The 25790-nt window shown below is 52.7% G+C and overlaps 1 protein-coding gene across 1 annotated transcript in view; it reads right to left on the bottom strand.

Moving 5' to 3' along the window:
* The window catches only part of PDLIM1 (PDZ and LIM domain 1), a 42508-nt gene extending 17123 nt beyond the window's left edge, over positions 1-25385 (bottom strand). The window contains exons 1-3 of the mRNA XM_005229733.4: positions 25243-25385; positions 15331-15482; positions 4892-4976 (exon numbers count right to left, since the gene is read on the bottom strand). Coding sequence (XP_005229790.1) covers positions 4892-4976; positions 15331-15482; positions 25243-25338 — 333 coding nt within the window. The 5' untranslated portion in view covers positions 25339-25385. The remainder of the gene's footprint in view (positions 1-4891; positions 4977-15330; positions 15483-25242) is intronic.
* Between the last annotated feature and the right edge of the window lie 405 nt (positions 25386-25790).

Raw genomic sequence — 25790 nt, 5'->3', positions numbered from 1 at the left:
GGGTTTTTCAGCTATGGAAAGATCTTTTGCAATGCTTTGAAATCAGATTAGAAATTAGGAAGGGTTTGGGGCTTTGTTACTGTAGGGGGGTAAAACAACAAGGCTGGCTTCCCACATCCTCTCCCTCCACATCCCCGACACATTCCACATTCATGCGGTAACGCCTTTTAACCGAAAACAGCAGGTCACGATATGCCAGTGTGGTTCCCCGGTCTGAAACACGACAACGTTACTTTATATACCTCTTGCTTCATGCATTGCCCACACATGCACAGCCTTATCAGAGGCCAAGGCGGCCACACACCCAGTTTCTATAGCCCCTGCCTTCCCTGTCTCCAAGGAGATAAAATACACAGGATGGAAACAATGACATCACTCCACAAGGATGAGGATGAGGATGAGACGGGCATTCTCAAGGAGCCTTGGGAAGGCAGAAGTGGCTGCCTGCCTCTGCCAGCCCACAGACACCCTGATTCACCTCCAGAGCCCTCCAGCTGCATACCTGGGGGCTATTTCTCATTAAAAAAAAATAAAAAAAAAACCAAAACAAAACCCCAAACATGCTCACACACTTAAAAGCCAGTATCTTCTGTGGTCCAGAAGAGCTGACCTATCCATGTCAACCCAAGAGCTGTAGCTGACATTCCTGAGGGGTGACGCTACTGCCTGTGCCTCCTGCAAACGGGCTGTGTGTCCTTCGGGAGCTGGAGGCGTTTTGGAGACAGCCCTGGGGCTGACTGCCCACACTGGGGCTGACCGCCCTCGAGCTGGTCCCTCACTGGGGCTGACCACCCTTGGAGGTCCCTCACTGGGGCTGACCACCCTCGAGCTGGTCCCTCAACTCCTTCCCCACATGAGCTCACTCAGCTCCCAGACCCAGACCCCACTGATGCAGCATCCTGCAAATACAGGGGGGAGGAAAAAAACCCAACCACCAACAATGGGAAACCAACAACCTTTCTCCCACGGAGCCCAGGAGGGATAAAGAATTTTGCTGTTTAACTTTACCAGGGGGCAAGAGAGCCCCTCCTAGGTGCAGAGCTCATGCCTGGGCAGGGTCAGCAGGGAGCACGGCTGGGTCCCAGCGCCATGCTGGTCCCGGGGCAGTGCCACCAGCCTTACAATGCCCTTGGTCACCAAGAAACTTGTTCTCGCTCGCTGCCATCACTTTTCTCAAGAAACGTTCCGCAGAAGGGAGAGGCAGATGTGTTATTTTAATCTTTCCCGCTGCGGTGAGGAAACGCTCTCGATGGGAAAATGGCACTGAGTGATCGCCCTTAGGATCTGGGTGAGAAGTGCAAGTGAAATAGTTGGGCAAATATACTCAGCCTGTCATTTCCTTCCCCTAACGTTGCTATGGTTGCACCCAAAACAAAGCTGGCTCTGCTGCTGAGCCATTACCACTGACAAGCTGCGGCACCTTTGGATGAAGTCGTCATCACTCGCCTCAGCCTAAATTAATTTAGAAGGATAAAGTTAATGGTAATGAAAGAATAATAAGGCTGTAGCTCTTTCATGGGCAAAGGTCGGCTCAGACAACGGAGTCAGTCTTGGGATTCGGGACTTCGGGGAATGCATGGGGGGTTGTAGAATGCCTTTTTATTTTCCAAAGGCACAGAAAAGTATCTTGAACTCACATTCCAAGTAAGGGAAAATACTTCCACAGGATGACCCAGCATTTCACCATGCATCAGCCTCCAAACGCATCACAGAAGTAAACAAACAGTCCATTTCAAATAGGGTAAAAAAACATGCAAGCAGCCATCTTAAAATATGTAGCTAGCCATACAGTTCTTAAGACAGCCTGAAAAGTAATTTCTTACCTAGTCATTTAACTGCACCAATAAAGTGGGAAGAGGAAAAGAAGGTGGACAAGTGTTGTGAAAAATTCCAGTTAAGATATTCTGAATGGAGGGGAGACAACATCGAACTATCTAATTCTAAGAAAGGCGGAATCTTAATTTGAACAACTGCAGTCCAATTTCCACAGCAAAAGCTTTAAAGCTGTTTTTTCTGGGTTTTGAGCCTGAAGTGAGTCCATGCACATGCACAATGATAATTCTGCATTCAAAGGGCTGTGTGCAGAACCAGTGAGAAACATCATCAGAGGACCTGGATCAGGACTTAAATGAACCACTTGGACTCAGCATGTCCTGTTTTCTTTGGTAAGTGAATTAATAACCGTTCTGCACAAGGCTGTTGCCAAGGAAAGCAAATATATTGCTTTCACTGGCAAGCAAGTTACAAAAACCTGAACAGCTCAGCGCTGCCTTTGAAGATTCAGCTCTACTCACAACTTCCACCAATCCTGCTGGAAAAACAAGATCAGCACCTTTGTGGTCAAATCCGTAGCAGTTTGCCATGTTGGTATATACATGCACAGCATGTGCCGCTCGTCTGCAGCCAGGCTGGCTGAGATCCCTGGTGATGCTGCAGAGACACAGCCCCAGAGTGACTTGGCCGATGCTTGCCACGGCTCTGGCAGGAGCCAGCACGCTCCGCTGACCTCATGCTCCAAGCAGACAGACCTTGCCACAAACCTTACTTGCTGAAGCCAGCTACTGAAAAAGGAAACGGGTGTATATTTAAAAAAAGAAAACAACAAAATCCAAACCCAAACCAAAACCAACACAAAAAAACCCCAAACCAAACCCAAAAAACCAACAACAAACAAAAAGAAAACCTTAAAACTTGGTGGCATTTGTGACACTTTTCTTTGGCACCACAGACTAGGATGCTCAGGCGCTGTTAAGCTGTAAGAGCACATGGGAGCTTGTGGTTTGGAGACACGATGCACCTTCCCTCATGCTGCTGAACTCCGAGCGTGCGGCTGGCAAGCCCTTTAGAGGAAAGCCCTGTGCTCTGAGCAGTGGCAAGCCCCACTCACACTGGCGACTGCAAAGGACTTAATTGGCTTCATTTTAGGGATGGGAAGAAGACAGACAAGATTTCAGTGAGAACTTGAGTGTTCCTTTCACACCAGGAGATAACTCTTCCCTCATCAGCCATCACAAGGGGTCAAAGCCTAATTTTCTGGCAACAGCTGGTTCCTAGTGCAAGACTAAGACCAGGGTCACTGCTCAGAGATAAAGTTTGTAACAGGAATCTCTCCACAGCCGATTTCTCACCAAATTCTCCTGCTGAAGTCAGTGGCAGGTTGGTATCAACAAATTCAGTCATGCCACACTTACAGACTGGCAGCATCGGGACACCGACAGAGTGGCCGGGGCTAGAACCAGGATCGGGACTAAGGTTCAGGTTTAGGAGGGGGTGTGCTCCGCCGCCAGGATTATTGCTGAATCCTGCACAGCCTGGCCTTCATGATGCCTAGAAAGCTGGGCATGGCTCATAAGGCAAAGGTTAGAGCTAAGGTCCAGCCCTCGCACCCTTATTTCTTACCAAGTTGCAGGAGGCCCCCTCCAACAGCCCAGCGCTGACGCAGGTACATGCACTCCACCCTTGAAAGCCATTGATCGGGGTTAAAATTGCCATAGCAAATGAGTTTAAGTGGGGACATCAGTTAATTAAAATAGACTATATGTTTAGGTACTTGACCAGCAGTGGATATCCACCCAGCGATCCAGGCTGGGCTGAGGGTAAATGGGGGGGCTGCAGCAGCAGGTTTCTTGCTGCAGTTAACTTTAGCGAGCTACATTAAATTCTTGCTTGGCGTGAGTAGTACCCTATGGTTAATACTGGGTCATTTAGCTAAATTCCGGTTCATGGCTGAGCAAGGGACTTAGCCTTGAGGATCAGGTCTCCCGCTGAATTAAAGAATAACACTCCGCAGCCTTGCAGCAAAGCCTTGGTGCAGGCTGCCCCGCTCCTCCGGCATGGGATAGCCCCCAGGCCTCAAGCTTTGCAGCAGAACTTCTCCAGAGCTTGAGCAGCAGAAGGTACGGACCAGATCTCAGCTCCATGATGTCACAGGCAGGTGTCACCGTGTGGCCCCAGCCCAAACCAAGTCCAGATGGCTCAGTCCCACACTGTGCCCTGGACGAGCTGTGAAATACCTGGGGAACCTTGCACTGCATGCTCCAGCCAAGCCACCGGCAGCAGCTGGATGTAAACGGGGATGCGGACAGATGCCAGTGCCAGGTCTGGGCAGGGTGCTGCCGCACATGTGCTACTTTAGGTTCTGGTCCTTTCCAACTCAGACAGATGTATTAGCTTAATTAATTGCAAAGCCAAACTAGTTTTATCTCTACTTATTTTGCTAGAAAGACTCACGTGGGATGTGTGCTAGGGCCAGAATCCACATCACTGCCCCGGTGAAAATCCAGAGAAACGCCACTGATGTCAGCGTGGTTACTGTTGATTTTCGCAGTGTAACCCTCTAAGCCCAGCCCAGGCGATGCCCTCGCACAGGTCGCTGTTACTGCTACGTTCACTTGGCAGAGGCAGCGGACCAAGGAAGCAAAGCTGTCAACAGGTTAAAAACCAGCCTCCTAGAGGGAGGCTGCACAGTCTGCCACACGGATACGGATACGTTTACAAACGTCAAAGGCTGGTGTGCTTCTCTCTCACACTCTCCACAGTCAGGCTGTTAGCAAGGAAACAATGCAAAATGACCAAAACACCCCTGCAGCAGAAAACACTGTAAGAATGAATAATTTTCCTCCCCTCTCAAGCCCTTTCTTATCTGGGCAAAGCAGTGATTTACTGAGGTGCAAGAGCCAGCGCCCCAACCCGAGCAGCTTGCCCAGGCATCAGCCTGCTCACTGCCACCGAGGGAGCCAGGCTTCCGAGGGTCATCTCATTTCTGGGAGTTAGGGGGCAGGGTGCTGTCCCCAGCATGACCCACCGAGTGGCATGTGCTCAGCCCCTTGGAGGGTCAGGCCAGGAATGGCTCTGAAGCCATCCGGGAGCTCGCAGTTATCCCATTCCTTACCTGCGGCTGAGAGGCCAGGTTCATCTTGTAAGGGTGCGTCTTTCCCTCCTCGTTCACAAGTGGCGACCAGACTTTTGACTCCGTTCTGCAACACACAAGTTTTGAAGAGTTTATGTTGTCACCAGTGAGCATTGCTGTTGTTATCGGAAGACTTGAAGTTCCTCCCTTTCCCAAACATTTCTCCAGTCTTTTGCATAGAGCACTATCCACATCAGGAGGAATCCAGAGAGCCTCACTTCAGGCATGTAATTTGGGTCACTTAGTTACGTTGTATGAGGTCCTCAGAGAAAGATAGGATCTCAGCAGGGACTGTCCTGGCTTATCCCATGGGACTCCAGTGGCCACACATCAAGCGTGGGCTCCAACCCAGGCAGTAGAGTTGGTAGAGCTGGGAGTCACCCAGTGGCAGAGGCTGGAGATATCTCTTAGATGGAGACCCTTTAATTAAGTGGGACAATTCAGATTACTGTGTGTTTCAGCCTTCATGGGTAGCTGGGAAGAGGAACAATTCTTGTCTGTGTTGACTATACAGAGAATGTTTTGTTCCTGAAAGTTAGTCTGCCTTGGATAAGCTAGAAATATTTTTGGTTTGGGTCTCTGGGTTTTTCTTCTTATTTATACAGTGGTATCCATGCTGAACAAACAGAGGGGTTTGGGAATTATGAAAAAAAAAATATTTTTTTTTTAAATGGGTCCAAGTCTGCAATGGGACTAAGAACTGAGATGAAAACTGTGTCAGAGAAAGTCTACATAACCTTTACTGGTCTGTGGGCTGCCCCAATTACCCACAGCAGCCTGAAACACAAGCCGAGATCTATGACCAAAACCGACAGCTTCTATCATCATCATTGTTTTGGTGTTTTGCTACGTCCCAAAGAACAAGAGACAAACAAGTGGCGAGGGAGAAGCTGAGTGCTTAGATTTGCTTGAGATACTTTGTGGGAAACACACGCTACCTGCATTCCCCAGAAGCACAGGCAGTAGTTAGCATCTCAGATGGACTAAACAGTGCTGCTCTTCCCGAACTTTTCAATAGCAGGGAACAAGTGGCTGCAGTGTTGTGGAATGAAAACCGCTGCTCAACGCTAAACATTACATCACACAGCAACCAGATGGCCGACAAACTCTTGGGATGAGTTTTGAAAACCATGTCCTGTTTTGACAGGAGCCCTTTGTGGAATCTGCAACTGCAGATAGATGCGCTTCCCAGATATTTGTGGGACCAGGCTCAGCTACAATTTAAGTACTTAGTTAGCAAAACAAGGATGCTTGAAGTAAATGGGTAACTGGAAAGAGACTTTAAACAGGAAAGTCTTATAAAACCAACAAGGGTGGAGAAACAGGGTGCGGAGCTACTCGGGATAAATTCAATCTGCTCTACACCATTCCTCTAAAAGCCCTCCAATGGCAGGACTTTTTTTTTTTTTTTAAACAGCTCAGACTTGACCATGATGCACATTTATATCCCAGACATTTGCTGCATAAATAGTATTTTAATACTCGTAGCTGGAGCATAGCTCAGTGGGAGGAGATGGGAGGCAGCATCCTCATGCAGGCAAAGGGAGAAATTTCATTGCCCTGATGTTACCTCTGTCGCACCCTGGACTTTACACAGAAGAAACCTGAACGGAGCCTGCTGCACTGTACTGCCCTTCACAGGGACATGCACAGACACCGGTCACACCAGGTGTCCTGTGCTGGCGTTCAGGCACAGCAAACCTTTGACCACAGGTGACTGCATCCTGTGGGCCCAGCCCCAGTGCCAATACCCCACATCCTACATCACCGAGATCCTGGTGGCTGGGAAGCTGGGGCACCCAGGCTAACGAACACAAACCTAACCACCGCATGGGATCGGATCTATGCCTATCACCTTGTCCCAGCAGCTGCTGTTACTGGCTGTGCAACATTTCCCAGGTGGGCACAACACAACCATTCCCTCCTTGCTCCTGGCAACTCGTGCTTTAAGGTGCCTGAGGACCCAGCAGTTCCACCCAGACTGTGGCTACCAAGCCTGCCAAAGCCACAGCTGCATTTTGCACATGGAGACTGTGTTTGTGCAGAGGGGAGCAGCCCGCCACCTGATGCAAAGCCTTATTCCTCGACAGCGTTAGCACATCATGTGTGACCAAGTTTCATCTCCTCAGGAAAAACAGGGGACACAGCAAAGCATATGGAAGTCAAACACACCCTGGCTGGCAGGGCAGGAGCAACTGGATGTTGGCTGGAAAGGCAAGAGCAGTTCAGAAGCATTAAACACTTCAGCTGGTTCCTAGTGTGAGGCACCCCCATGCCAGTTCTCACTAGCTGTGATCCAAGTACTCCTGAGGCAGCATTTTCTCTTACAGCAGTTCAAATATACGATCAGATTTCAGAAGTGCCAAAAGCCCTTATTCAGACAGAAAACTGAAGCTCAGAGCAGGCCAAGGGGTGAACTCGGAGCAGAAACTCCCCCCCAGGCACCTGCTTTCACCCCGCCGCCCCTCACCCAGTGCATTTGGGGCGATGCAGCACGCTGGTCCCAGTGCAGGGGAGGCAGCCAGCCAGCTCCTGCAGCCAGTGGGGGCTTTGGACCAGATTTTTCTCCCTTATTTATAAGCAAGGCAAAAAGGCTCTAGTCTGCTTCCCAGCCTGCTGCCATTCCCATCCATCACTGGATATAAATGGAAGCAGCAAGGTTACTCCAGGCTTTACTTCCAAGTCAGTTTAAAAATTATCCAAACAGAAAGGTTAAATAGCCCACGCGGTTGTCCCTCTAAGGCCAGGAGGATAAAGCTTCCCTTTGTCTCCACAGCAGCTGCAGCAGAGCCCTTCAGCCACTCTCCACAGCCCATTTATGGCCCCAGCGAAGTGGCAAAGATGAGGCGGCTCTGCCCAGCAGGGCCTCCCAGGTGCTGCCCTGTCCCACCGCATGGGCTGTGGGCCATCAGTAGGACTGCATCGCAGGACTGCCATAGTCCCAGCTCTCCCACCATGGGACAAGAGGGAACGGCCTCAAGCTGCGCCAGGGCAGGTTTAGGTTGGGTATTGGGGAAAATGTCCCCACGGAAAGGGGTGGCCGAGCGTGGACCAGGCTGCCCAGGGAGGGGGTGCAGTCACGGCCCTGGGGGTGTTTAAAAGACACATAGATGTGGTGCTGGGGGACTTGGTTTAGTGATGGGTTTGGCAGTGCTGGAGTAACGGTCAGACCTGATGGGCCTTTTCCAACCTAAATGATTCTATAAGGGTTTCCTGGCTCTGCTCCTGGCGTCAGCGCCTGCATTTTAGTGAAGTGTGGCAGGAAAAAGAAAAATAGCACCTAGAAGTTCACCCTGCGTCCCACTGCTGGCCCAGGGCGTGTTTTCCAGAAGGCTGGGAAACGTGGGTGCACGGCCCAGACGGGAGGGCAGACTGGTTACACTCACCCTGTTTGTATCTTACCTATACGTTTCATCTCTTATTTATATAAGGCAGGGAAAAGGCGTCAGAGCAGATGGCTCCAACCCAGCCTCAGCAGTGGTGCCTTCAGTTCACAGCAGGCTGCCATGGGTAGGCTAGAGTGGCTTTCTGAAGGATTTTTTCCCCAGATCTGGGGAGAGGACCCTCAGCCACAAACTCACCTCTGCAGTCCCCTTGGTGAGGCTGGACGCCTGCACCGAGCGTGACCACACTGGCAAGGCTGCCCCATCCCTCTCAAGTGGTGGTGGGGCTGGATGCCCACCAGCCTGCTGGGGAACCCCACCCTGCCTTTGGTGAAAGCCAGCAGGCTTCGACATCCCCCTAGGCTCTCACAGATTCCTGCTTAAATTGATGAATATTTATGTTATGATATGGTTTCTCACACCCATTCTTTCAAACGAGATGCCAGCAGGGAGCGATGCCCAAACAGTGCAGAAAGAGAAGACAAAACCATGGCACAAACAAGCCCTGGAAGAAGTGCCAAGCAACTTTATTGCAGACACGTGGATATACAGACTCCATCATGTTTGCAGTTCATACTTCCGTGCTGCTTCCTTACTACAGGGCAGAGAGCAACCCAGACAGGGCCAGGGACTGAGCCGAGCGTTTGCTCTTTCACCCAGGCAGAAACCCAGACCCAAAGTTAGAAAGACATTTCTCTGGTGCTAGTCGGGATGGGGAGGTACTGGCAAGAAGGGGAGGAAGGAAACTGCATGCAAGTCAAGGCAGGAATCTGGAGAGGTATTTACGAAATACAACATTTTTCAAGAAGCTTGGCTTGAACATGGTGTAATATAAACATTATAAGAGTCGAGATTTTGCTATCAACGCTTTGCGTGCGGAGCTGGGCCATAGCTTCCAGGGAAAATTCAGAGCCGGAAAATGAGGGTCTGATGCTGTGTGCCAGGAACTGCGTAAGTTCCCTAAAGAAGAAAGGCACGTTTAACATTCCCATTTCAAACACTGGGATGGACGTGACTTAAATACCAACCAAAGAAGCAAATAAACCCGTAATGACTGAAAAGTTCCTTGTGACACAAAGTTTGCTAGCTGAAAAAGAGAAGAGGAAAGACTTAAAGAATTCCTCTCTCAAACCCTCCCCCAGAGTTTTAGAGAGGCATTTTAATTCTGTTTGTTTGGAAACTAACTACAAGAGCGCTCAGGCTACCAAAGCTCTTAATCAGCCTTTTAGCTACAACAGCTGCAAAGTACATGCCCTTGGATTTAATCACTTTTAGCAACCATCCCTTAATGGACACACTCACTTTGGCGAGCGAAGCCGCCGTCAGGCTGCGTGCCACCCACTGCCAAGCCCAGCAGCAAGGCCAGTCACAACTGCCCACACCTTCATGCACGGCCCTCTGCTCCGGGCACTTCAGGCGCCTCCGACTTCGCCGAAGCAGCAGAGGAGTTTATCACGAGCAGTTTCCTTACAGAGTTACGGATAAACCAACCCTGGCCGCTCAGATGCACGCTGCCCTTCCACTAGCCAGCCGCAGAGCTAACCGCGCTGCCTCGCCAAAGAGGCTGTAAAAACACAATGAACGCCCAGCTCGACTTGGCAAAATGACTTTGAACGAGCCACTCCCTATCAAAAGCACCCGGGAGGGCTGGGAGCCCCACACCAGCCATGGGGAGGCTGCGAGCTGCCACAGACATCAGGCAAGCTGCGTACCCGTATATAGCTGCATCACGTATACACACACAGCATCAGGCTTTTCCCAGGGCCAAAAGAATTATTAGTAAGATGACAAAGCTGGGAAAGTCTTCTTGGCAGGGAAGCAAATGCAAACCTAAACAAGTCAACGGATTTCACCAAATTCCTAGAACACAAACTCGAGCCCATTGTGGCTTTGTGCAACTGGTCCCCACAGCTGAGACCTGGGAACACACGGAGCAAGCACAGAATGCAACCACGGCTGCCGAGCAACGCGCAGACGACATCGCACGCATGCTCTCCTCTTCGTAAGCACCTACACGTGGTCCCTTCTGACCACACGTCTAACATGTGCCAGCAGCAGACATGACTCCCCTGAGCCTAGTGCTTTTCAAAGAACAAGTACACAGCTTCACTCCCTGGCACCACTTTTAACAAAGCGACAGGCTGCTCGGCAAACAAGAAAGGTGCATTAATATATTGTACACTGACAGTAGAGCTGCAGAAAAGCAACTTGAAATTTGAAGAAAGGGACAGTAGGAGCAAAACAAGAGGTTACATGTTTGCAGCCCCTTTTCACAAACTCTTCTCCTGGTATTACCAACCCCAACCCACCTCCAGACACAAAGGGAGGGACAGACTCACTTTAGAAACACATCCTTTTTGTTCGGAAAAAACAACCCATATAAATACACGCCATGCCTTTGAGTTGCTCAGGGCTGCACAGTCCCACCAGCCATTTGGTGACTAAGGCCACAGGCAGAGAGCCCTTTGCTTTAGCAATAATTGTCACCTGTGCTGCAGTGACCATTTGCTTTGTACAGCCACAGCTACAGCTGCACAGAGCTGTGTGCCACATCCATCGTGAGCATTACCACTGACATTGGTGGTGCCCGGAGCTTTCAGCTGCCAGGTGAATTTTGCAGTAGGAGAATTTGATCCTCCTGAGCCTTCCCTTCTTCTGGGTGCTCTGTCAAAGCAAGCATCTTTCCCAAAACGTGCTAAGGCTCCAAAGGCAGCTGACAGCTTCTTCCAGTCTGTTGGATGTGTCTTGCTGCTAACACTGGTTACAGGAGAATCAGGTGTGCTTGAAAGGGGGCAGCCTGGGGGGAGGCTTGGCTTGGCTCTAGAATGTCAATGCAGAGATGTAACACACTAACTAAAGAAAAGGGGGAAAAAAGAAGAAAGGGGGGGGCAAAAGCAGGAAGAAAAGAAGGAAAGGAAAAAAAGAAGGAAAAAAAAAGAAAAAAAAGGGGGGTGGGGGGTGGCAAAGAGCAGCCTTTCTCAAAGACTCAAGATCCAAACCTTCACTTTTGCTGTGAATGGGAGAGGCTCAAAAACCTGCCCATGCAATCCCTCAGTGGAGCACCCAGGTGGTTTTGAGCTGAGCGGAGCAACCGTCCACTGCAGGTAGGGCTGTCCGCACATGCCACGGAACCACGGTGCCGAGCCTCATTTCACACCCCTGAGGACAGTAATGGAACCTTAACTTTGGCGTCTTGGGAGCTCCATTTCCAAAAGCACTCTTTAGCCCCAAACCAAAAGCAAAATGAACAAACCGAGGCGGCTCAGAACAGAGCGGGGAGCTGCCAGGCCAAGCTCAGCAGGAATTCAGTGTATGCGTCAACATTGTTGAACACCCACTTTCGAGGCATAAAACAGACCTTTCCAACTCTGGTCACACGTCAAACAGCAAAGCACCTGGCAGCACCACTTAGAGAAGCATATTCAGAGAAAGCAATTTGTGGCTGGGTTTTAAACCCTAGGAAATTAACAGATTTGCACCTTTGGGTGAAAAAGCAGAGCAGGCATGTTTTCTTCAGCTAGCAATTTGATCCATGTTTAATGGTGACATGTGTCAGGCTAGCTTCCTGCCTATGGTCTGATCTGAAATATTTTTGGACTGTTACCATCGTTAAGGAAAATACCGAAACAGGAAACATCAGAATGCTGTTGATACTCACAATCAAGCCCCCAGTGCAAACAGCATTTCCTTTACCAGAAGTGTTTAAGTCTGTTCAGTCCTCTACACTTACACTTCTCTTAAATGATCATTAGTACAGCCAAACAGGAAGACATCTGAACTGCCTGGCTACCACTAGAAGAGAAGAAGGTTGTATATTTGCAGAACACACACAGAGAAAGCTTGTTTTGGTCCACAGAAGAGCACAAGATGACAACAAGCCTAGCACAAAGCTTCCCTAAAGGCTCTCCCAGCCTCCAGCTACTTGCAGCTTAAGGGCTTGCTGCCACCCAGACACTGCCATGACAGATAATACATCCTTTACAGACTTGTCTTCCATTAATTCACCCAGTCTCCTCTTGCACGCACATGCACGTTCAGCATCCACAGTACAGTCACAAACAAAGGCTCCCACTGTCGTGACTGTTTTGACCTTTTGGTGGAACCACAGCACCTGATGTGAACACAGACCCATGTCTCAGCTCTCTCCTGGCACGACCTTGCTGCCACCCCAAACACTGGTCAGAGAGTGTTTTGCACAGGTAATCATTTAAATGAGTAATCATTTAAAACTGACCATATAGGAACTAAAAAATCACTAAGGGTTTAAGCTTTCACAAGACATCCTTGTGACAGCAAGTACAAAAGAAGGACTGGAAGACTTACCACTGCGGACAAGCAGGCAGAGCTGGTGCATCCCCAGCCCCAGCTGGGTGCAATGCTCCAGCCCATGGAGCTGCTGCCCCGTCGGAGCAGTGGCCTGTGCCAGCACTGTGTGTGGTGCAACTCATCCAGCTAACGACCCGTGAGCGCAGAGCATGGCAGCCAGACCCAAGAGTTGGTGGCATCAAAGTGCCCATGATACACTTTCCTCTCCATACTCAGCCAACTATTTGCAGAGTTGCTTTGGAGGAAAAACTGCCAGCCCTGACCCTTGCATCGTCAGCCTTCCTCAGTAAGGTCAAGCCTTACTAGCAGAGCCTGGCCCGCCAAGGTTCGGGAAGCCCAAGCCATACCGCTTGGCCAGGTGGCACCCATTTCCCCGGGTGCCTTCCACCCTCCCCACCTCTGTAGCAGTGCTCTTCCCGTCTTTACAGTGGAGGGCTGGTCACCAGCCCATGTCCTCACCCATCTCCTCTACCCTAAGCTGAGCAGGAAGGTGATGCATGGGCTCCAGCTGTTTTAAAATGCCTTCTCTGTCACCCCCCTGGGCCTCCTCTCAAGATCTTGCTTTTTAAGGTCTTGGCCTTAGACTGCAAAGTAAAGGGCTCCAGCATCAGCAGCCAAACCTACATCGCATGTCCAACCACCGAGTCCAGCTGCATTTGGGACAACACAGTTACGGGGGCCCAGGAGGAGACAGCTGGGTGTTGGGGGTAAAATATTCTCAGAGTACAACCAGAAAAGACCACATGATGTACACTACTGTCTTTAGCATTAAAGAAGAGCTTTCTCCTCCAAGGAAGCCTCCTGCAGTATCATGTTCCCCAACACAAATACATCTCCAGCAGCTACCAAGTCTCCGAAAAAGTAAGCAAACCTTCCCTAAGCAGAACTTTATTCCCAAGAAAGAGGAGGACCAAAGACTTAAAGTCTAGAATTATCTAGAATGGATTTTACACAGAGTGGTGGGTAGCGATATCAAACCCTGAAGTGGATATATTGTCAGATCACTGCTTGCACGCCCTTGCGGTCTTGACACCCGCCTTGGCCCCTTTGCCAGCCGCACTCACCCACCAGTACAGCCACAGGCACGTCCGACACACTCATGCTACCTCATTGAATGGGGGGTCTTGAACAGGAGTTGGGCTGCACTAAGTCGAAGCCCCTGCGCGGTTCTACACAGCTGCACACGCAGCTAGAGATGCCTCCCTGGGCAGCCTCCACACCCACGTGAAATGCACGGGTAGCTATAAAGTGAACGACTTTGTAATTAACATTAGCAAACACATTTTGCAGACTCAATGATCTGTAAGAGGAGGCTGCCCGCAGGCTGGAGCAGCCCATGCCTCCCCTCTCCCCCAGCCAGAAGCACGGAGCTCTGGCTTGCCAAGTCCAGCAGCTGGCTGTCGTGGCGAGGAAGGGGAGCCTCCTTTGCAGGATGGCTACAGCCTGCCGAGTTAGAGGCCAGCACGAGAAACCGTGGGGCTCAGAGGCTGCTGCAATGCTCGCCACCCGCTCACACTGCCCGCACTGTGCTCTGTCCCTCCCTCTGTCGATTCCCTCAATGAATTGTCGGGCTTTTTTTGGCCAAGACCCATCGCCTCTTCCTGCACTGGGAAATGCCTGCTGAACTCCGGGCATTGTCCGAGCTACGGTAAAAGACTTCTGTTTATTACAGAAAAGCCCTGAACAACTGAACTACTGTGCCTTTCGAGGCACGCTTTTGCACTGCTCCTGAAAGCGCTTCCCCTGCATCTGCCATGAGGGACAGTTGCTCAGGGGAAGGCGGCCACAGGGAAACTTACTCCAGGGCAACAAGAAAATGCCACGCTGCAGCTACCATCTGGCATTCAGAAGTGCTGGTACCTAGGGCTGCACTTCAAGGGGAAGGATAAATCCTCAGCACCCTCAAAAAACCCCCACAAACCAACAACAAAAAAACCCAAACCTGCAACCAAAACCCGAGGCTCCATTTCTTTTAAGAAGCAATGGATCAGTGCAAAGCAGACCCCCACCCTCGCAGCCTCCATGACTTCCCTGTGCAAAGACGGCCCAAGAACAACGCATGGCTGGGAAAGGGATGAAGCTGTCCATTGATCTGCCACCCAGGGCGGTGAGAAGGCAGGAGCCAGCCCATGCTCCGTATTGGTGCCAGAGACTGGCTCCGCTCTTACCTCCCTCCAGTTTTTCAGGACTCGGAGACCGATGCCTGACAGCCACCTTCTTGCACCCTGGATCATCATCATCTAGCACTGTTTGATCAAGAGGCTCCAAAATGTGCAACATTTCTGAGTCTGCACATGGCAGAAACTAGGCAATTAATTGCTTGGACAACACACAACGATATATTTTAACCATTAAATTAGTGCAACAGGAAGAAAGGTCAACTCTGGTTGTACCTCCTTTGCTATGATTGAAGTTTCCACGAGACATGTCTTTGATTTCTTGCTGTCAGGAGCCACAGAGCAGGCTGACAGGCTCTGCTGCAAATTATCAGCCAATTTCTCACTAGGAAAATTGTTTTCATAAGGTCAAAGTGCAGCAAATGCAAGCGGCGTTAGGATTAAGGACTGAAACGTGGCTCCCTCTTGCTATCCAGCGCCTGGCCAGACAAGAGGTCAAGTTAAATAAACCAGCCAGAGGTCTGCTGCCAAACCCAAGCACTGCCACTGCCCATCCCGTGCCCCTCCCCAGCCCCAGCCTCACTTGCCGACGTACCTGCTGACCGTCAGAGTCAGCTCATCCGCGCAAGCCTTGATCTTGTTCTGTGCCTCGAGGTGCGTCATGGCCTCCGTGTTCACTCCATCGATGGCTATGATCTGGTCTCCTATACACAAGTTGGCTATTGCCGCTTTGCTACCTGGAGTCACCTAAGGGAAAACAAAAAGAGTGAACGGACTTTCCATTTCCTGGAAGTTGCAGCTTTCCATTGCAACGGCCGAAGAGCAGCTGGAGCACTTGGGGCTTCTCTCACTGACACCTGGAAGCAAAGAGGTGAAAAGTAACAAAAGTGAATTCTCAGCAGAAATATATCCGTACCTGGCTTCAGACACTCCTCAGTATTAGTCAAGGGCAGGATTCTATTTCAGCACCCGCAGACAAAAATTGGGGAGGGGGACAACATGTCAAAAACTGTATTTTCGCTCAAGCCAATTGCCTTCGTGCTAAAGAGCAAGACCATGCGAAGGCAGCTCTGCTCCTGCTGGCCAGAGGAGCGCACTCCGAGACAGAAGGTGCTGAAGGCAGCCGGGAGGGGCAAGCCTCTGACAACAGGGGTGGCAGAACAGAGCATCAGAGCCGCTGAGATACCGTCAACACCAGTCACAGACACCTTCGTCTGCATCACGGTCTCGTTCACTTCCTTCCTTGGAGGACAGGTTTGGGCTCAAGGCTTTGGATTGATTCTCTTGTTGTAACAACCTGGGCTTGCCCAGAAGAGCTGCAACAGACGCCCACTGACTGCAGCCAGGTCAACCCCAGAGTAGGGCTTGTTCCAACAAGCAGACTGGAAGGGAGAAAGGCGTCACAAACTTCATCTTTACACCACAATCTCATGATACTTTCTGAAATAACAAAAGCATCATCGCTGGCCTGACCTGGATACATTCTGCCATATTACATCCCCCTGTCCTCTCCACACATGGCACTTTGCTTCCCAGAGGTACCACTGCTATGCGGCAATGCCATCAGTACAATACTCCTCATAAAAAAGAAGGTCCCAGCTAAAACTTAAGCATTCTCAAGCAAATTAACTAAAACGGCTCATTCATTTTCTACTGCTGCTGCTAAAGAGGTGTCCTCTTAACAACTGAGACCACCCTCTGCCTAGGCAATAATTTTGGCCTGAAGAGAAGAATGTCACCTTTGTGTGCAGCTTTGCAAACACTACACTGTGTGGTTTTAATGACTTTGTGCAAGGAGCGTAATGGTTACTGTGGGCTTTCATCAATTATTTCGTAGGCAGAGGAAATGAGAAGTGTGCACTGCTTGCAGACACGAGTACAGATTAAAACGTGCCTTGCAGCTGAAACATACCTCTTTTACGAGTCTGTTGCAACCGGTATTCATTCTACACATGCAGGCTAAGTTTCAGCATGCTGGAAAGCAGCTGAGAAAACCCCACAGAGCTGTCAGACATAAACAAACATTGTTCAGCTCCTGGAGGTGTCAGAGCTCAGCTGCAATCGCTGCCTGCCCTGGGCTTCAACCAGGGCCATTCTGCACAGCTCCTCACAGCTGTAGCGGGATGTTTTCCCTAACCAGAAGGAAGATCATGAGATGCTTTTCTCATTCTCACCTCTCTACTAGGGTAGTATTTCACTGAAAAGTGGAGGACACAGATGCGTATCACAGATGCCCAAGGTTGGCCAAGGTGCCTAATATTAACCCTTCAGATGGGTCAACCGCCAGTGCCTGCCTGCCCGCCCGCCACTTTGAATGCTGCAAGCAGACTGCAAACTGACTGAGGAACCGCTAATGGAAAGTCCAGACAAGGCACCAGATGGATACAGAAAATCTGCTTTAACTGTGAAGATCATTGCCACCCAGGCTGCAGCCCACAGCTGACCAGTGGCTTACAGAGACCACCAAGCGCAGCCCACTGCTGCCCCATGGGTCCTGCCCTGCTCGCTGAGCCTCAGCTGAGCCACTCGATTGCCTGGTGCCTGTATTTCCTCCGCTGCCGAAGGAGGGAGAGTGGCACACTGCTCACCGCTGTGAGGAGCACCGAGGTCAGCACAGCTACTGCCATGATGCATTTTCCATCAGACAAGACTGCCAAGGGGTCACGAGTAACAGCGGATTAACAGTGCCGCTGGAATGGATTAACAGTGCTGCTGGAACGCTGCTGGAGGCTCGGTGTGCCGCTTGCATTTAAAGACTGATAATCTGCCCAACATGTGGCAGGCTGCGAGAGATGATCTGCTACTACAAGGGGCAGCTGAGCCAGATACACCGAAATACTGAAGCCTCCCTGAAGAAACCCCAAGAGCCACCGGGATGAGCATGCGGCATTCACAGAAACATCTCAGTGTTCTGCCAGTGACGGTGGTGTCACGTTCCCCTTCTGTGTCCACTTCAAAGGAATTTGAAATGTGAGTGCTCTTCTCCATCAGATAAGGGCCACTGGTAGCAGAAGGGTGATGACCTCCACTCAGGCACCATATAAACCTCTCCCCTGTGGGGAAGCTACAAGGATGCACAGGCATGAAAAAGGTAAGTGAATTTGCCAAAAGGAAACATGGTTTTAAAATCCAATTTCTTCAGTTCTGGAAATAACTCACCCTGAAATGCAACCTTCCACAAACTGCTCCCCTGCATCCAGCCCGCACTCCCTGCCAGGGCTGCTCACAGCAAACTCGTCCGCACAAGGGCACAGTACTGCAGGGAACCCATCCCCCAGCCTTTTAGGATGATTAATAGCTCCTAATAACGTCCCCTTCCCCCCTCCCAGTAAGGCCTGGGCTTATCTCAGCACTGTCAATGCTGCTTTTGAGATTTGCTCACCTACCAGTCAAGTCAGGGAAGCAAAAAGCGTTTCTGTTACTAAGTAAGGAGCAGAAAGCTGCCAATGGGAAAACCTTTTCCTGCTTTTATTTTTGTCACATCCCTCCCTGGTCCATGGGAAGCAGCAGGGACAGGCAGAGGTGCTCGAAGAGCTGGCAGCCACCAGTCAGCTGACACAACCCAACCGAAGGGACTCCAAAAATGGAAAAGCAAACAATGCGCCGCCTGAAACCGCTTTGGTCCTCCTCTCAGATGTCTTAAAGCTTTGCACCAGCCTCTTCCCTCCCTCCTTGACCGGGCACGGAGCAGACACCAGCAGGATCTGAGGGACCAGTGCCTTGCACGCGCGGGCGGCCTAGCAATGAGCAGCTACAGCTGCACTTCTGTGGGAGAAGGCGAGGAGAGCCAAAAGGCGCCGTGAAGAACAAAACCTGCAAATGCCAACTTTGCACAAGTGACATCTCGTGCAAAAGCATAGCTCCAGTCTCCTTCAAAAGCACTCCCTGACCGGCTTGGGCTTCACCCACTGGGGTCAAACAGCCTCTGGCAGAGGGGAAGTGGGCAGCATCGCAGGGTCCACGGAGCCCCCCAGCCTCAGGGACACTGTCATCGGGTGGGTAAAGCTCTGTGCACCTTGTAACACCATGCCCAAGGGCGCCCTTTGGGAAGGAGCCATGCCCTACCATGCGGTGATGGCTCCCAGGCCATGGGGTAACGCTTTGCCATTAGGTTGTTTCACTGTTGAACAGACAGCGCTGAGAGAGGCTGAGCAGCACTGCTTCACATGGTACCCAGCACCGGTCCCAGAGTGTGCCACTGGCGACGCTCTGCTGTGCTGGCGTCACTGCGTAAGAAATCTGGGCTACTACAGAAATAATCTAGATATTTAGAACCAGACACATAGCATCCTAGAATTGTTTAGGTTGAAAAGACCTTTAAGATCATCAAGTCCAACTGTTAACCCAGCACTGCCAAGTCCCACCAACCCATGTCCCCAAGCACTGCATCTACATGTCTTTTAAACACCTCCAGGGATGGTGACTCCACTGCCTCCCTGGGCAGCCTGTTCTAGTGCTTGGCCACCCTTTTCCATGAAGAAATTTTTCCTAGTACCCAATTTAAACCTTCCCTGGTGCAGCTTGAGGCCATTTCATCTCACCTTATCACTTATTACTGGGGAAGAGACGCTGACCCCCACCTCACTACACGCTCCTTTCAGGGAGCTGCAGAGAGCGATCAGGTCCTCCCTGAGCCCCCTCCTCTCCAGGCTGAACCCCCCAGCCGCCCCCCATCACACTGGTGCCTCAGCCCCTTCCCCAGCCCCCTGCCCGGCTCTGGGCACGCTCCAGCCCTTCTGCATCCCTCTGGCAGCGAAGGGCCTGCAGCTGGAGACAGGGTTCGAGCTGCAGCCCCACCAGTGCCGGGTACAGGGGGACAATCATCAGACCAGGTCCCTGATACCAGCTCAGACACATTTGCCAGCATATGGAAGAAACAAATAATCCCCATAATCCATGGGCTTGATCATGCGCTCTTTACTCATGCAAAGCTCGGTGTAGCAGATAACAGTTTACACCAGTTGTAGGACTGGACCCCTCTTTTAAAAGAGGTCCCGCAGATTCAGGGGTCGTATGGATAGAAGACAAACATACGTTATTTTCTTATACTACAGAGTGAAGCTTTGCATACGTACACACTTGCACACACAGAGATATGTATCTGCAGTCCCAACGGGGTGGGGGGGTGACCTTCCCTGCACAGACCCCTGGGCTCCAGTGCGCCAGCAGTACCGGGACTTTGCAGAGCTCCGATTTCTCTCCCGGGCGGTTTGCCTGCTCTCATCCCCGGGCACTGGCAGCCAGGCAGCACACAGAGGAGTCGGCTATGACATGTCAAGACTTCAGGCAAGTGCATTTACACTAGAAGAGAAAACACCTGGATTCAGAAGAAGGAATGAAACACATCTGGCTGCCTACCCAGCTCCCAGGCGCTCATTACAACACCTCTGCCTGTCCCAGAGCTAATTAAACACATATGGGTGTTGTGTTTGGTGGGCACCTCCACAGAGCTGCCCAGCCAGCTCCGCTCCTGCCCCGGGCCGCACGGCGCCTGTCTCCTGCAGGCCAGGGTCCCAGAGGAGCCATGGGTGCATTAGGGGAAGCTGCTGCCCACAGCAAAGGAGAGGGAGGAAGGGTGGGAAGCGTTCCTATGGAAAGCAGCATATCGCAGCTCCCTGTGCGTCAAGATAGATGGGTGGGTCTAAAATTCATTCAATTCTTTCTGGCCCTCTCCCCCCTCGGTTCAGGCGCACTGCTCGCTGCTCCGTCAGCCCTTCATGGTTTCTCACCGACCGCACAGCCTCCGGCACCACCCATCACCCCACACCTAGGCACACATCGCAGCAAGCGATGAAGAGATAAGAAATGAGAAAATTAGCATCAGCCAAGAAAAAGATTTGGATAAGCAGTACCTATCTCAGCTTGAGAGGAAAACCCAGCTGTAGCTCTGCTGGACAGAATAGACATGCAGCAACATACTTGTAAGGCCACCAGTGACAACCAGACATCTCTGACATTCCCTTTAGTCCTCCCCACCCACCCACGCTGCTCCTTTACCATGAGTAATGTCCTCAGTGCCTGGAGTACTATGCGAGGCAGCCACAGTTTCTCCCAGCAAAAGCATGCAGCTGGCTCAGCAGAGATCAGAGGCTATGAGAAAATTCAGACAAGCCCGTTCCCCACCTCTCCTCTCCAGGGGAGGGGGATGACAGGCGGGTTCCTTACAGCCGGCTCCACGAGATTCTGCTCCCGTGCTCTGCACCGCTGCGGCCTGACACCGAAGGCTGCTGCCTGCTCTGCGCTGGCCTGGGCCACACTGTCGCCAGGGAGAAGGGGAAAGGGACATGCTGGGGAGACCCCTGGGCACCAGCCCATCCCAGCAGGGTCTGGGCTTCCATGGCACAAGCCCCTCGGGCAGCCCAGCTCACCCTCACCCCCCTTCCTGCCCTTCTCTGACAGCTAGACGAGTGTTATTAACACAGAAAAGAGGAGTCATTAGACACAGAACAGAGGCAGACGGTCTTAAATGACACAGGTGAGGCGATTTGCTCACTGATGCTCAAGTGGTGATCAAGGAGCTGCTCAGCCCCCCAGCGATGCCAGTTACTGGGGTGCCCCATGCTGCCGGTGCCTCCAGGATCCCTTGGCACAGCTGCTCCTACCAGGGTGACCAGCTGACAGCGGGGTGAGGAGGTCAGCCACCACCAAAGGCAAACCCGGTGTCTTTTCATACCATGTGATTCCAGCCCGTGCCTGATCTCACACCATCAAGTCCAGTTTTACCACTAAATCCAGTTGTAAGTTTATAGAGCTGGGTCAGAGGGCCATGCTAAAAAACAAAAATCCCAAATGCCCAGGAAAAGCCCAATTACCTTCCAATTCTATTCTTGCTATACATCCTGAGCACGTAAAATACCATGAACAGGTAAAATGTCAGACTAAACAGGGATGAACTCATGTCACTGCAGTTGAAATCAGCAACAAGCGTAATGTTGAGATTTCACCTTTTTAATATATTTGCAGAACTGGGCTGTCTTGAAACCACTTTTTCATTGGGAAAACTCTCAGCTTTGTCACAAAACATTCAGTTTCACAGACCCTGACAGACACTCCTCCTTAATGAGGCTGGGAGCTTTTTTTAATATGACAAAACATGGAGCAAAACTCCCTCCTGTCCCTATTATTCTGGGTCAGATGTTCAAAATCAATGCACCACAACCACAAACCACAAAAATCATCTCAAGAACAAGGTTTATCACACAGTCCCATGTATATATTCAACTGGACACAGAAATCCCTGGTGTTCACCAAAATCAAACGTAAGCAAAGAGGAAAAATCTCATGTTACCTGAGGGATGGGATCTACAAACCGCGCTGCTTTCCAGCCAGCGCCACTTCATCGGCATCTCTCCCCGTGCAACATGTCGCCTGCTTCCTCCACCAACCTCACTGGATTTAACTGGGAGCTACCCCGCACATGGGGCAGCTCTGTGGACACGATTACCCTGCAGCATGCCCATCCACAGCCCAGAAGGAGCGTTTCTCTAATCCCACCCCATTGACTCACTGCACGGTATCACCCAGGCAGGGGTCTTTCCCGCTCCTGTGAGGTGATCCAGCAGGCTGCAGGCTGGGCTCCACTCCGCTGATCAACACAGGTATTTTTTTCTGAACAAAGACTGTAATAAAGTGTCTGCCATAACACTACAGCGGTAAAAAGAAACATAAACATCTGTGAAACTTCTCTCTGAAAGAGACTGAGGACTCCACATGAAAGCCTGACATGCAGCACTTGTGAAATGCCCACGCTCCGCTCTTGCCGGGACGACTGGTCCGACACTACCAAGAAACCACAAACCTTCACACAAGATGCTCATGATGCATTTGAGCCCAAAGCAGTTTTACACACACACAGTTCAAGTGGAAAGAGGGGCAGGGCAGTGACAAAAGTCAAGAGCATCAGTGGAAATACCATCATCTTTCACTTGCTGCTCTCCTCAGCCACAGGTGTCACACAGGCTGCTCCGCTGGCTCCCGTGTACACAGCACTAGTGCTCCTCACCCTCCTTGGGTCCGGGACTGAAGTGCCAACCTCCAACACACCCCCACGAGCATGCTGCCTTGGCTACTCAAGCGGTGCTGCCTCCCACCAGCACGAGTGGGACAACGCCCCTACATTAGGGAAGCTGAAAGCCACCAGCAAGGAGTTGAGGTAGAGCAGTGATGAGCGTCATAAATACCACGAGGTGCTCAGGAGCTCACCATGATGATGGTGCCGCCAGAAGCCAAACCTGAGCTCCTGGTAGGCAACACAGGCTAAATTCAGGCAGCTGCAAGACCCCCAGTCATGGCACACGACGGGATGGATGTCTCTCTCGTAGCACCCCACCACACCTGGAGCTGCAGGGTGACCCCACCAGTGCAGCAGTGGGACAGGCAGCTCTGGGCGAGGCTGAGCCAAGCTCCCCCAGGGGGAAGGGGCTTGTCCCCCACACAGCATGCCTGAGATGCTGCGCTCCCAGCCGGCAGCGGCAGGACGATGATCCCCTGCGCCATGGGGGATCCCCCATGGGGGACGCATGCCGGGCACAGCCTGTGCAGCCTGGCCCCCAGCACTGCTGCAAACAGCGCTGCCCACGAGCACGTCACAAACATGTAACAGCACTGGGGAGGGACAGCTGCATCCCCCCCCCCGCTCCTAGGGTGATGCTCTCATCACAGGTACGCCCCCCCCAGCCTCTCCGGTAGCCCCTCTGTCTCACACCTCCGTGGGACCAAGGGCCTTGTAACTCTAGGCAGATGCTGGTCCTGCAGCCAGAGCTCGCCCCATCCTGCGAGGGGGTGGAGGGCTCCCTGCCCAAAAAGCTGTCTGGCCAGGGCATGGGTACCAAATGCAATAAGGGGCGGGGGGTGGAAGTTATAGGCCTGGAAAGTCCCCACACAAGGATTAGACTCTTTAAGACAGGCCAAAACTGGACCAGATCTTTTTTGACATGATGAGGGGAGTTGCTGAAAGTTCTGCTCCTGAGCCAAGGGTACAAACCTTAGACGCAAACCACAGGAAAGATTAATGGCTTCAAGTCTTGGAGGGGAAATTAAAGATGTCAGAGGGGCCACAAGAGAAAGCTGTGATAAGGGCTGCCAATTGTCAGCATTTACGTCACCCCCGCCAGAGAGGCTATTTTATTACATTTTGGGCTCCAGGGTCACAATTTCTCACGAGGTGGTTATTTTTGCCGTTTTGCTGACCTACACCCCCGGTAGGTACGTGCCCAAGGGCAGGGGTGAAGGCGGCCGAGGGCCGGGGGTGCGGGCAGTGACCGGGCTGCGGTGGCCGTAACAGCCTGTGACTGTCCCTTCCCCTCCGCTGAACCTGCCGCCGTGCCCAAACAACGCTTCGGTAGAATGAAGCATTATTAATGTAATTGAAAGAGATTACACAGAAAATTAATTCCTTCCCCCCCCCCCCCCCCCCCGGGCTTGACAGGGCTCGCACTCGCTGTACCCTCCTGGAGCCGGCAGCCCCCCCCGGGTCCTGCGGGACCCTGCGGCAGGAGGCACCGGGGGAACGGGCTCGCCAGCCCGGGGGGCTGCAAGGGCAGCTCGCGCCGCCCCACGGCCCTTCCCCACCTGGGGCCCCGGGCGGCGGCGGGGCCGGAGAGCGGGGGTGCTGCCCCGGGGTGCGGTGGGGGGCTGCCCCGGGGTGCGGTGGGGGGCTGCCCCGGGGTGGGCTATCGGTGCAGAGCGGGTCAATTCCGCCCCCCGGCGCCCGAAGCGGCGGCGGGGCTCCGGCCCCAGGCGGGGCAGCGCACACGGGTGCCCTGGCCCGGCACAGCGGGGCAGGCGGCAGCGGCGCCGGCCGGGGAGCGGCGCAGCCGGGGCCGAGCGCTGGCGGATTACGGGGGCGCTGGAGTTGGGAAAGACCTGTAAAATCGTCAGGTCCGGCCGTCAGCCCAGCGCTGCCGTGGCCACCGCTAACCCGTGTCCCCCAGCACCGCACCGACGGGGGTTTTAACACCCCCAGGGCCGGTGACTGCACCCCCTCCCTGGGCAGCCTGGTCCACGCTCGGCCACCCCTTTCCGTGGGGACATTTTCCCCAATACCCAACCTAAACCTGCCCTGGCGCACAGGCAAAGCTGGAGCAGCAGAAGGCAAATTAAGTTGCGGCACTAAACCCGTCTGGGTGCGAAACTGTCACTTGCCACCGAAATTTTCTTTGGGGGTGGGTGTGTGTGTGGGGTTAATAGGGACGGGCGGAGGTGGGTTAACACGGCTTCTGCAAACAAAGGCTGCGCTTTACCTATACATGGTAAGCAGAAGCAGGGGAGCACCCCCCGTCCCCCCCGCCGCCGCGGGCTGGGCTGCGAGCCCCCAGCTGCCGGGGCAGCCGGGATTCCCCCCGCCCGCTCGCTGCGGGGCACGGGGGGCGGCAGGCAAAGACCCCCGGGCAGAGCCGGGTGAAGGCCCCCCCGTTCCATAAACATTAAAATAAATAAACAGGGAGAAGAGAAAGGAAAGAGCCCCCCGCCACGGCTGCACCCCCAACCCCGCCGCGCCGAGCCCTACCCGGGAGATGGTGAGGGGCTGCTCGAAGTCCCGGCCCCCCACCAGGCGGAAGCCCCAGGGCCCGGGGCCCGGCAGCACGATGCGGTGCGTCCCCATGTGCGCGCCTGCACCTCACCGGCCGCCCGGCAGCCCCGCCGGCAGCCCCGCCCCCGCCCCGCCCCGCCCCGCTTTAAGGTGACTCCCCCGGGGAGGGCTGCGGTGTCGGGTGGCTGCTGCAGGGGGATGGGGGTGGTGGGGGTTCAGATCTCAGCGTGTCTCACACCCTGGCTCACCCCTTGGACCCTGAGCAGAGAGCAGGGCTGCTGCAGGGCCAGCCGTTGCAGGGGGGGCCACCCCGGGGTGGCATCTCCCGGGCAAACAGGGCTCGGCTCGCTCCCACCTGGCACGATGTTAACTCTGAAACCTAATGAGGGCAATGGAAATGGGCAGCGCTGGGCACAGGGGCCCAGCTGGGAGCTGATGAGGGAGGGCAGAGCCTGCCTTCCTGCTAATTTAGCCAGGTGCATCACTGCCTGGAGCAGGGTTTTATCCTTAGCCCCTCAGGGGTA

This window comes from Falco peregrinus, chromosome 1 (genome assembly GCF_023634155.1).
Source record: "Falco peregrinus isolate bFalPer1 chromosome 1, bFalPer1.pri, whole genome shotgun sequence".
NCBI lineage: Eukaryota > Metazoa > Chordata > Aves > Falconiformes > Falconidae > Falco > Falco peregrinus.
Note: the sequence above shows the minus strand (reverse complement) of the source record. Positions and strands in the feature narration are given on the sequence as shown.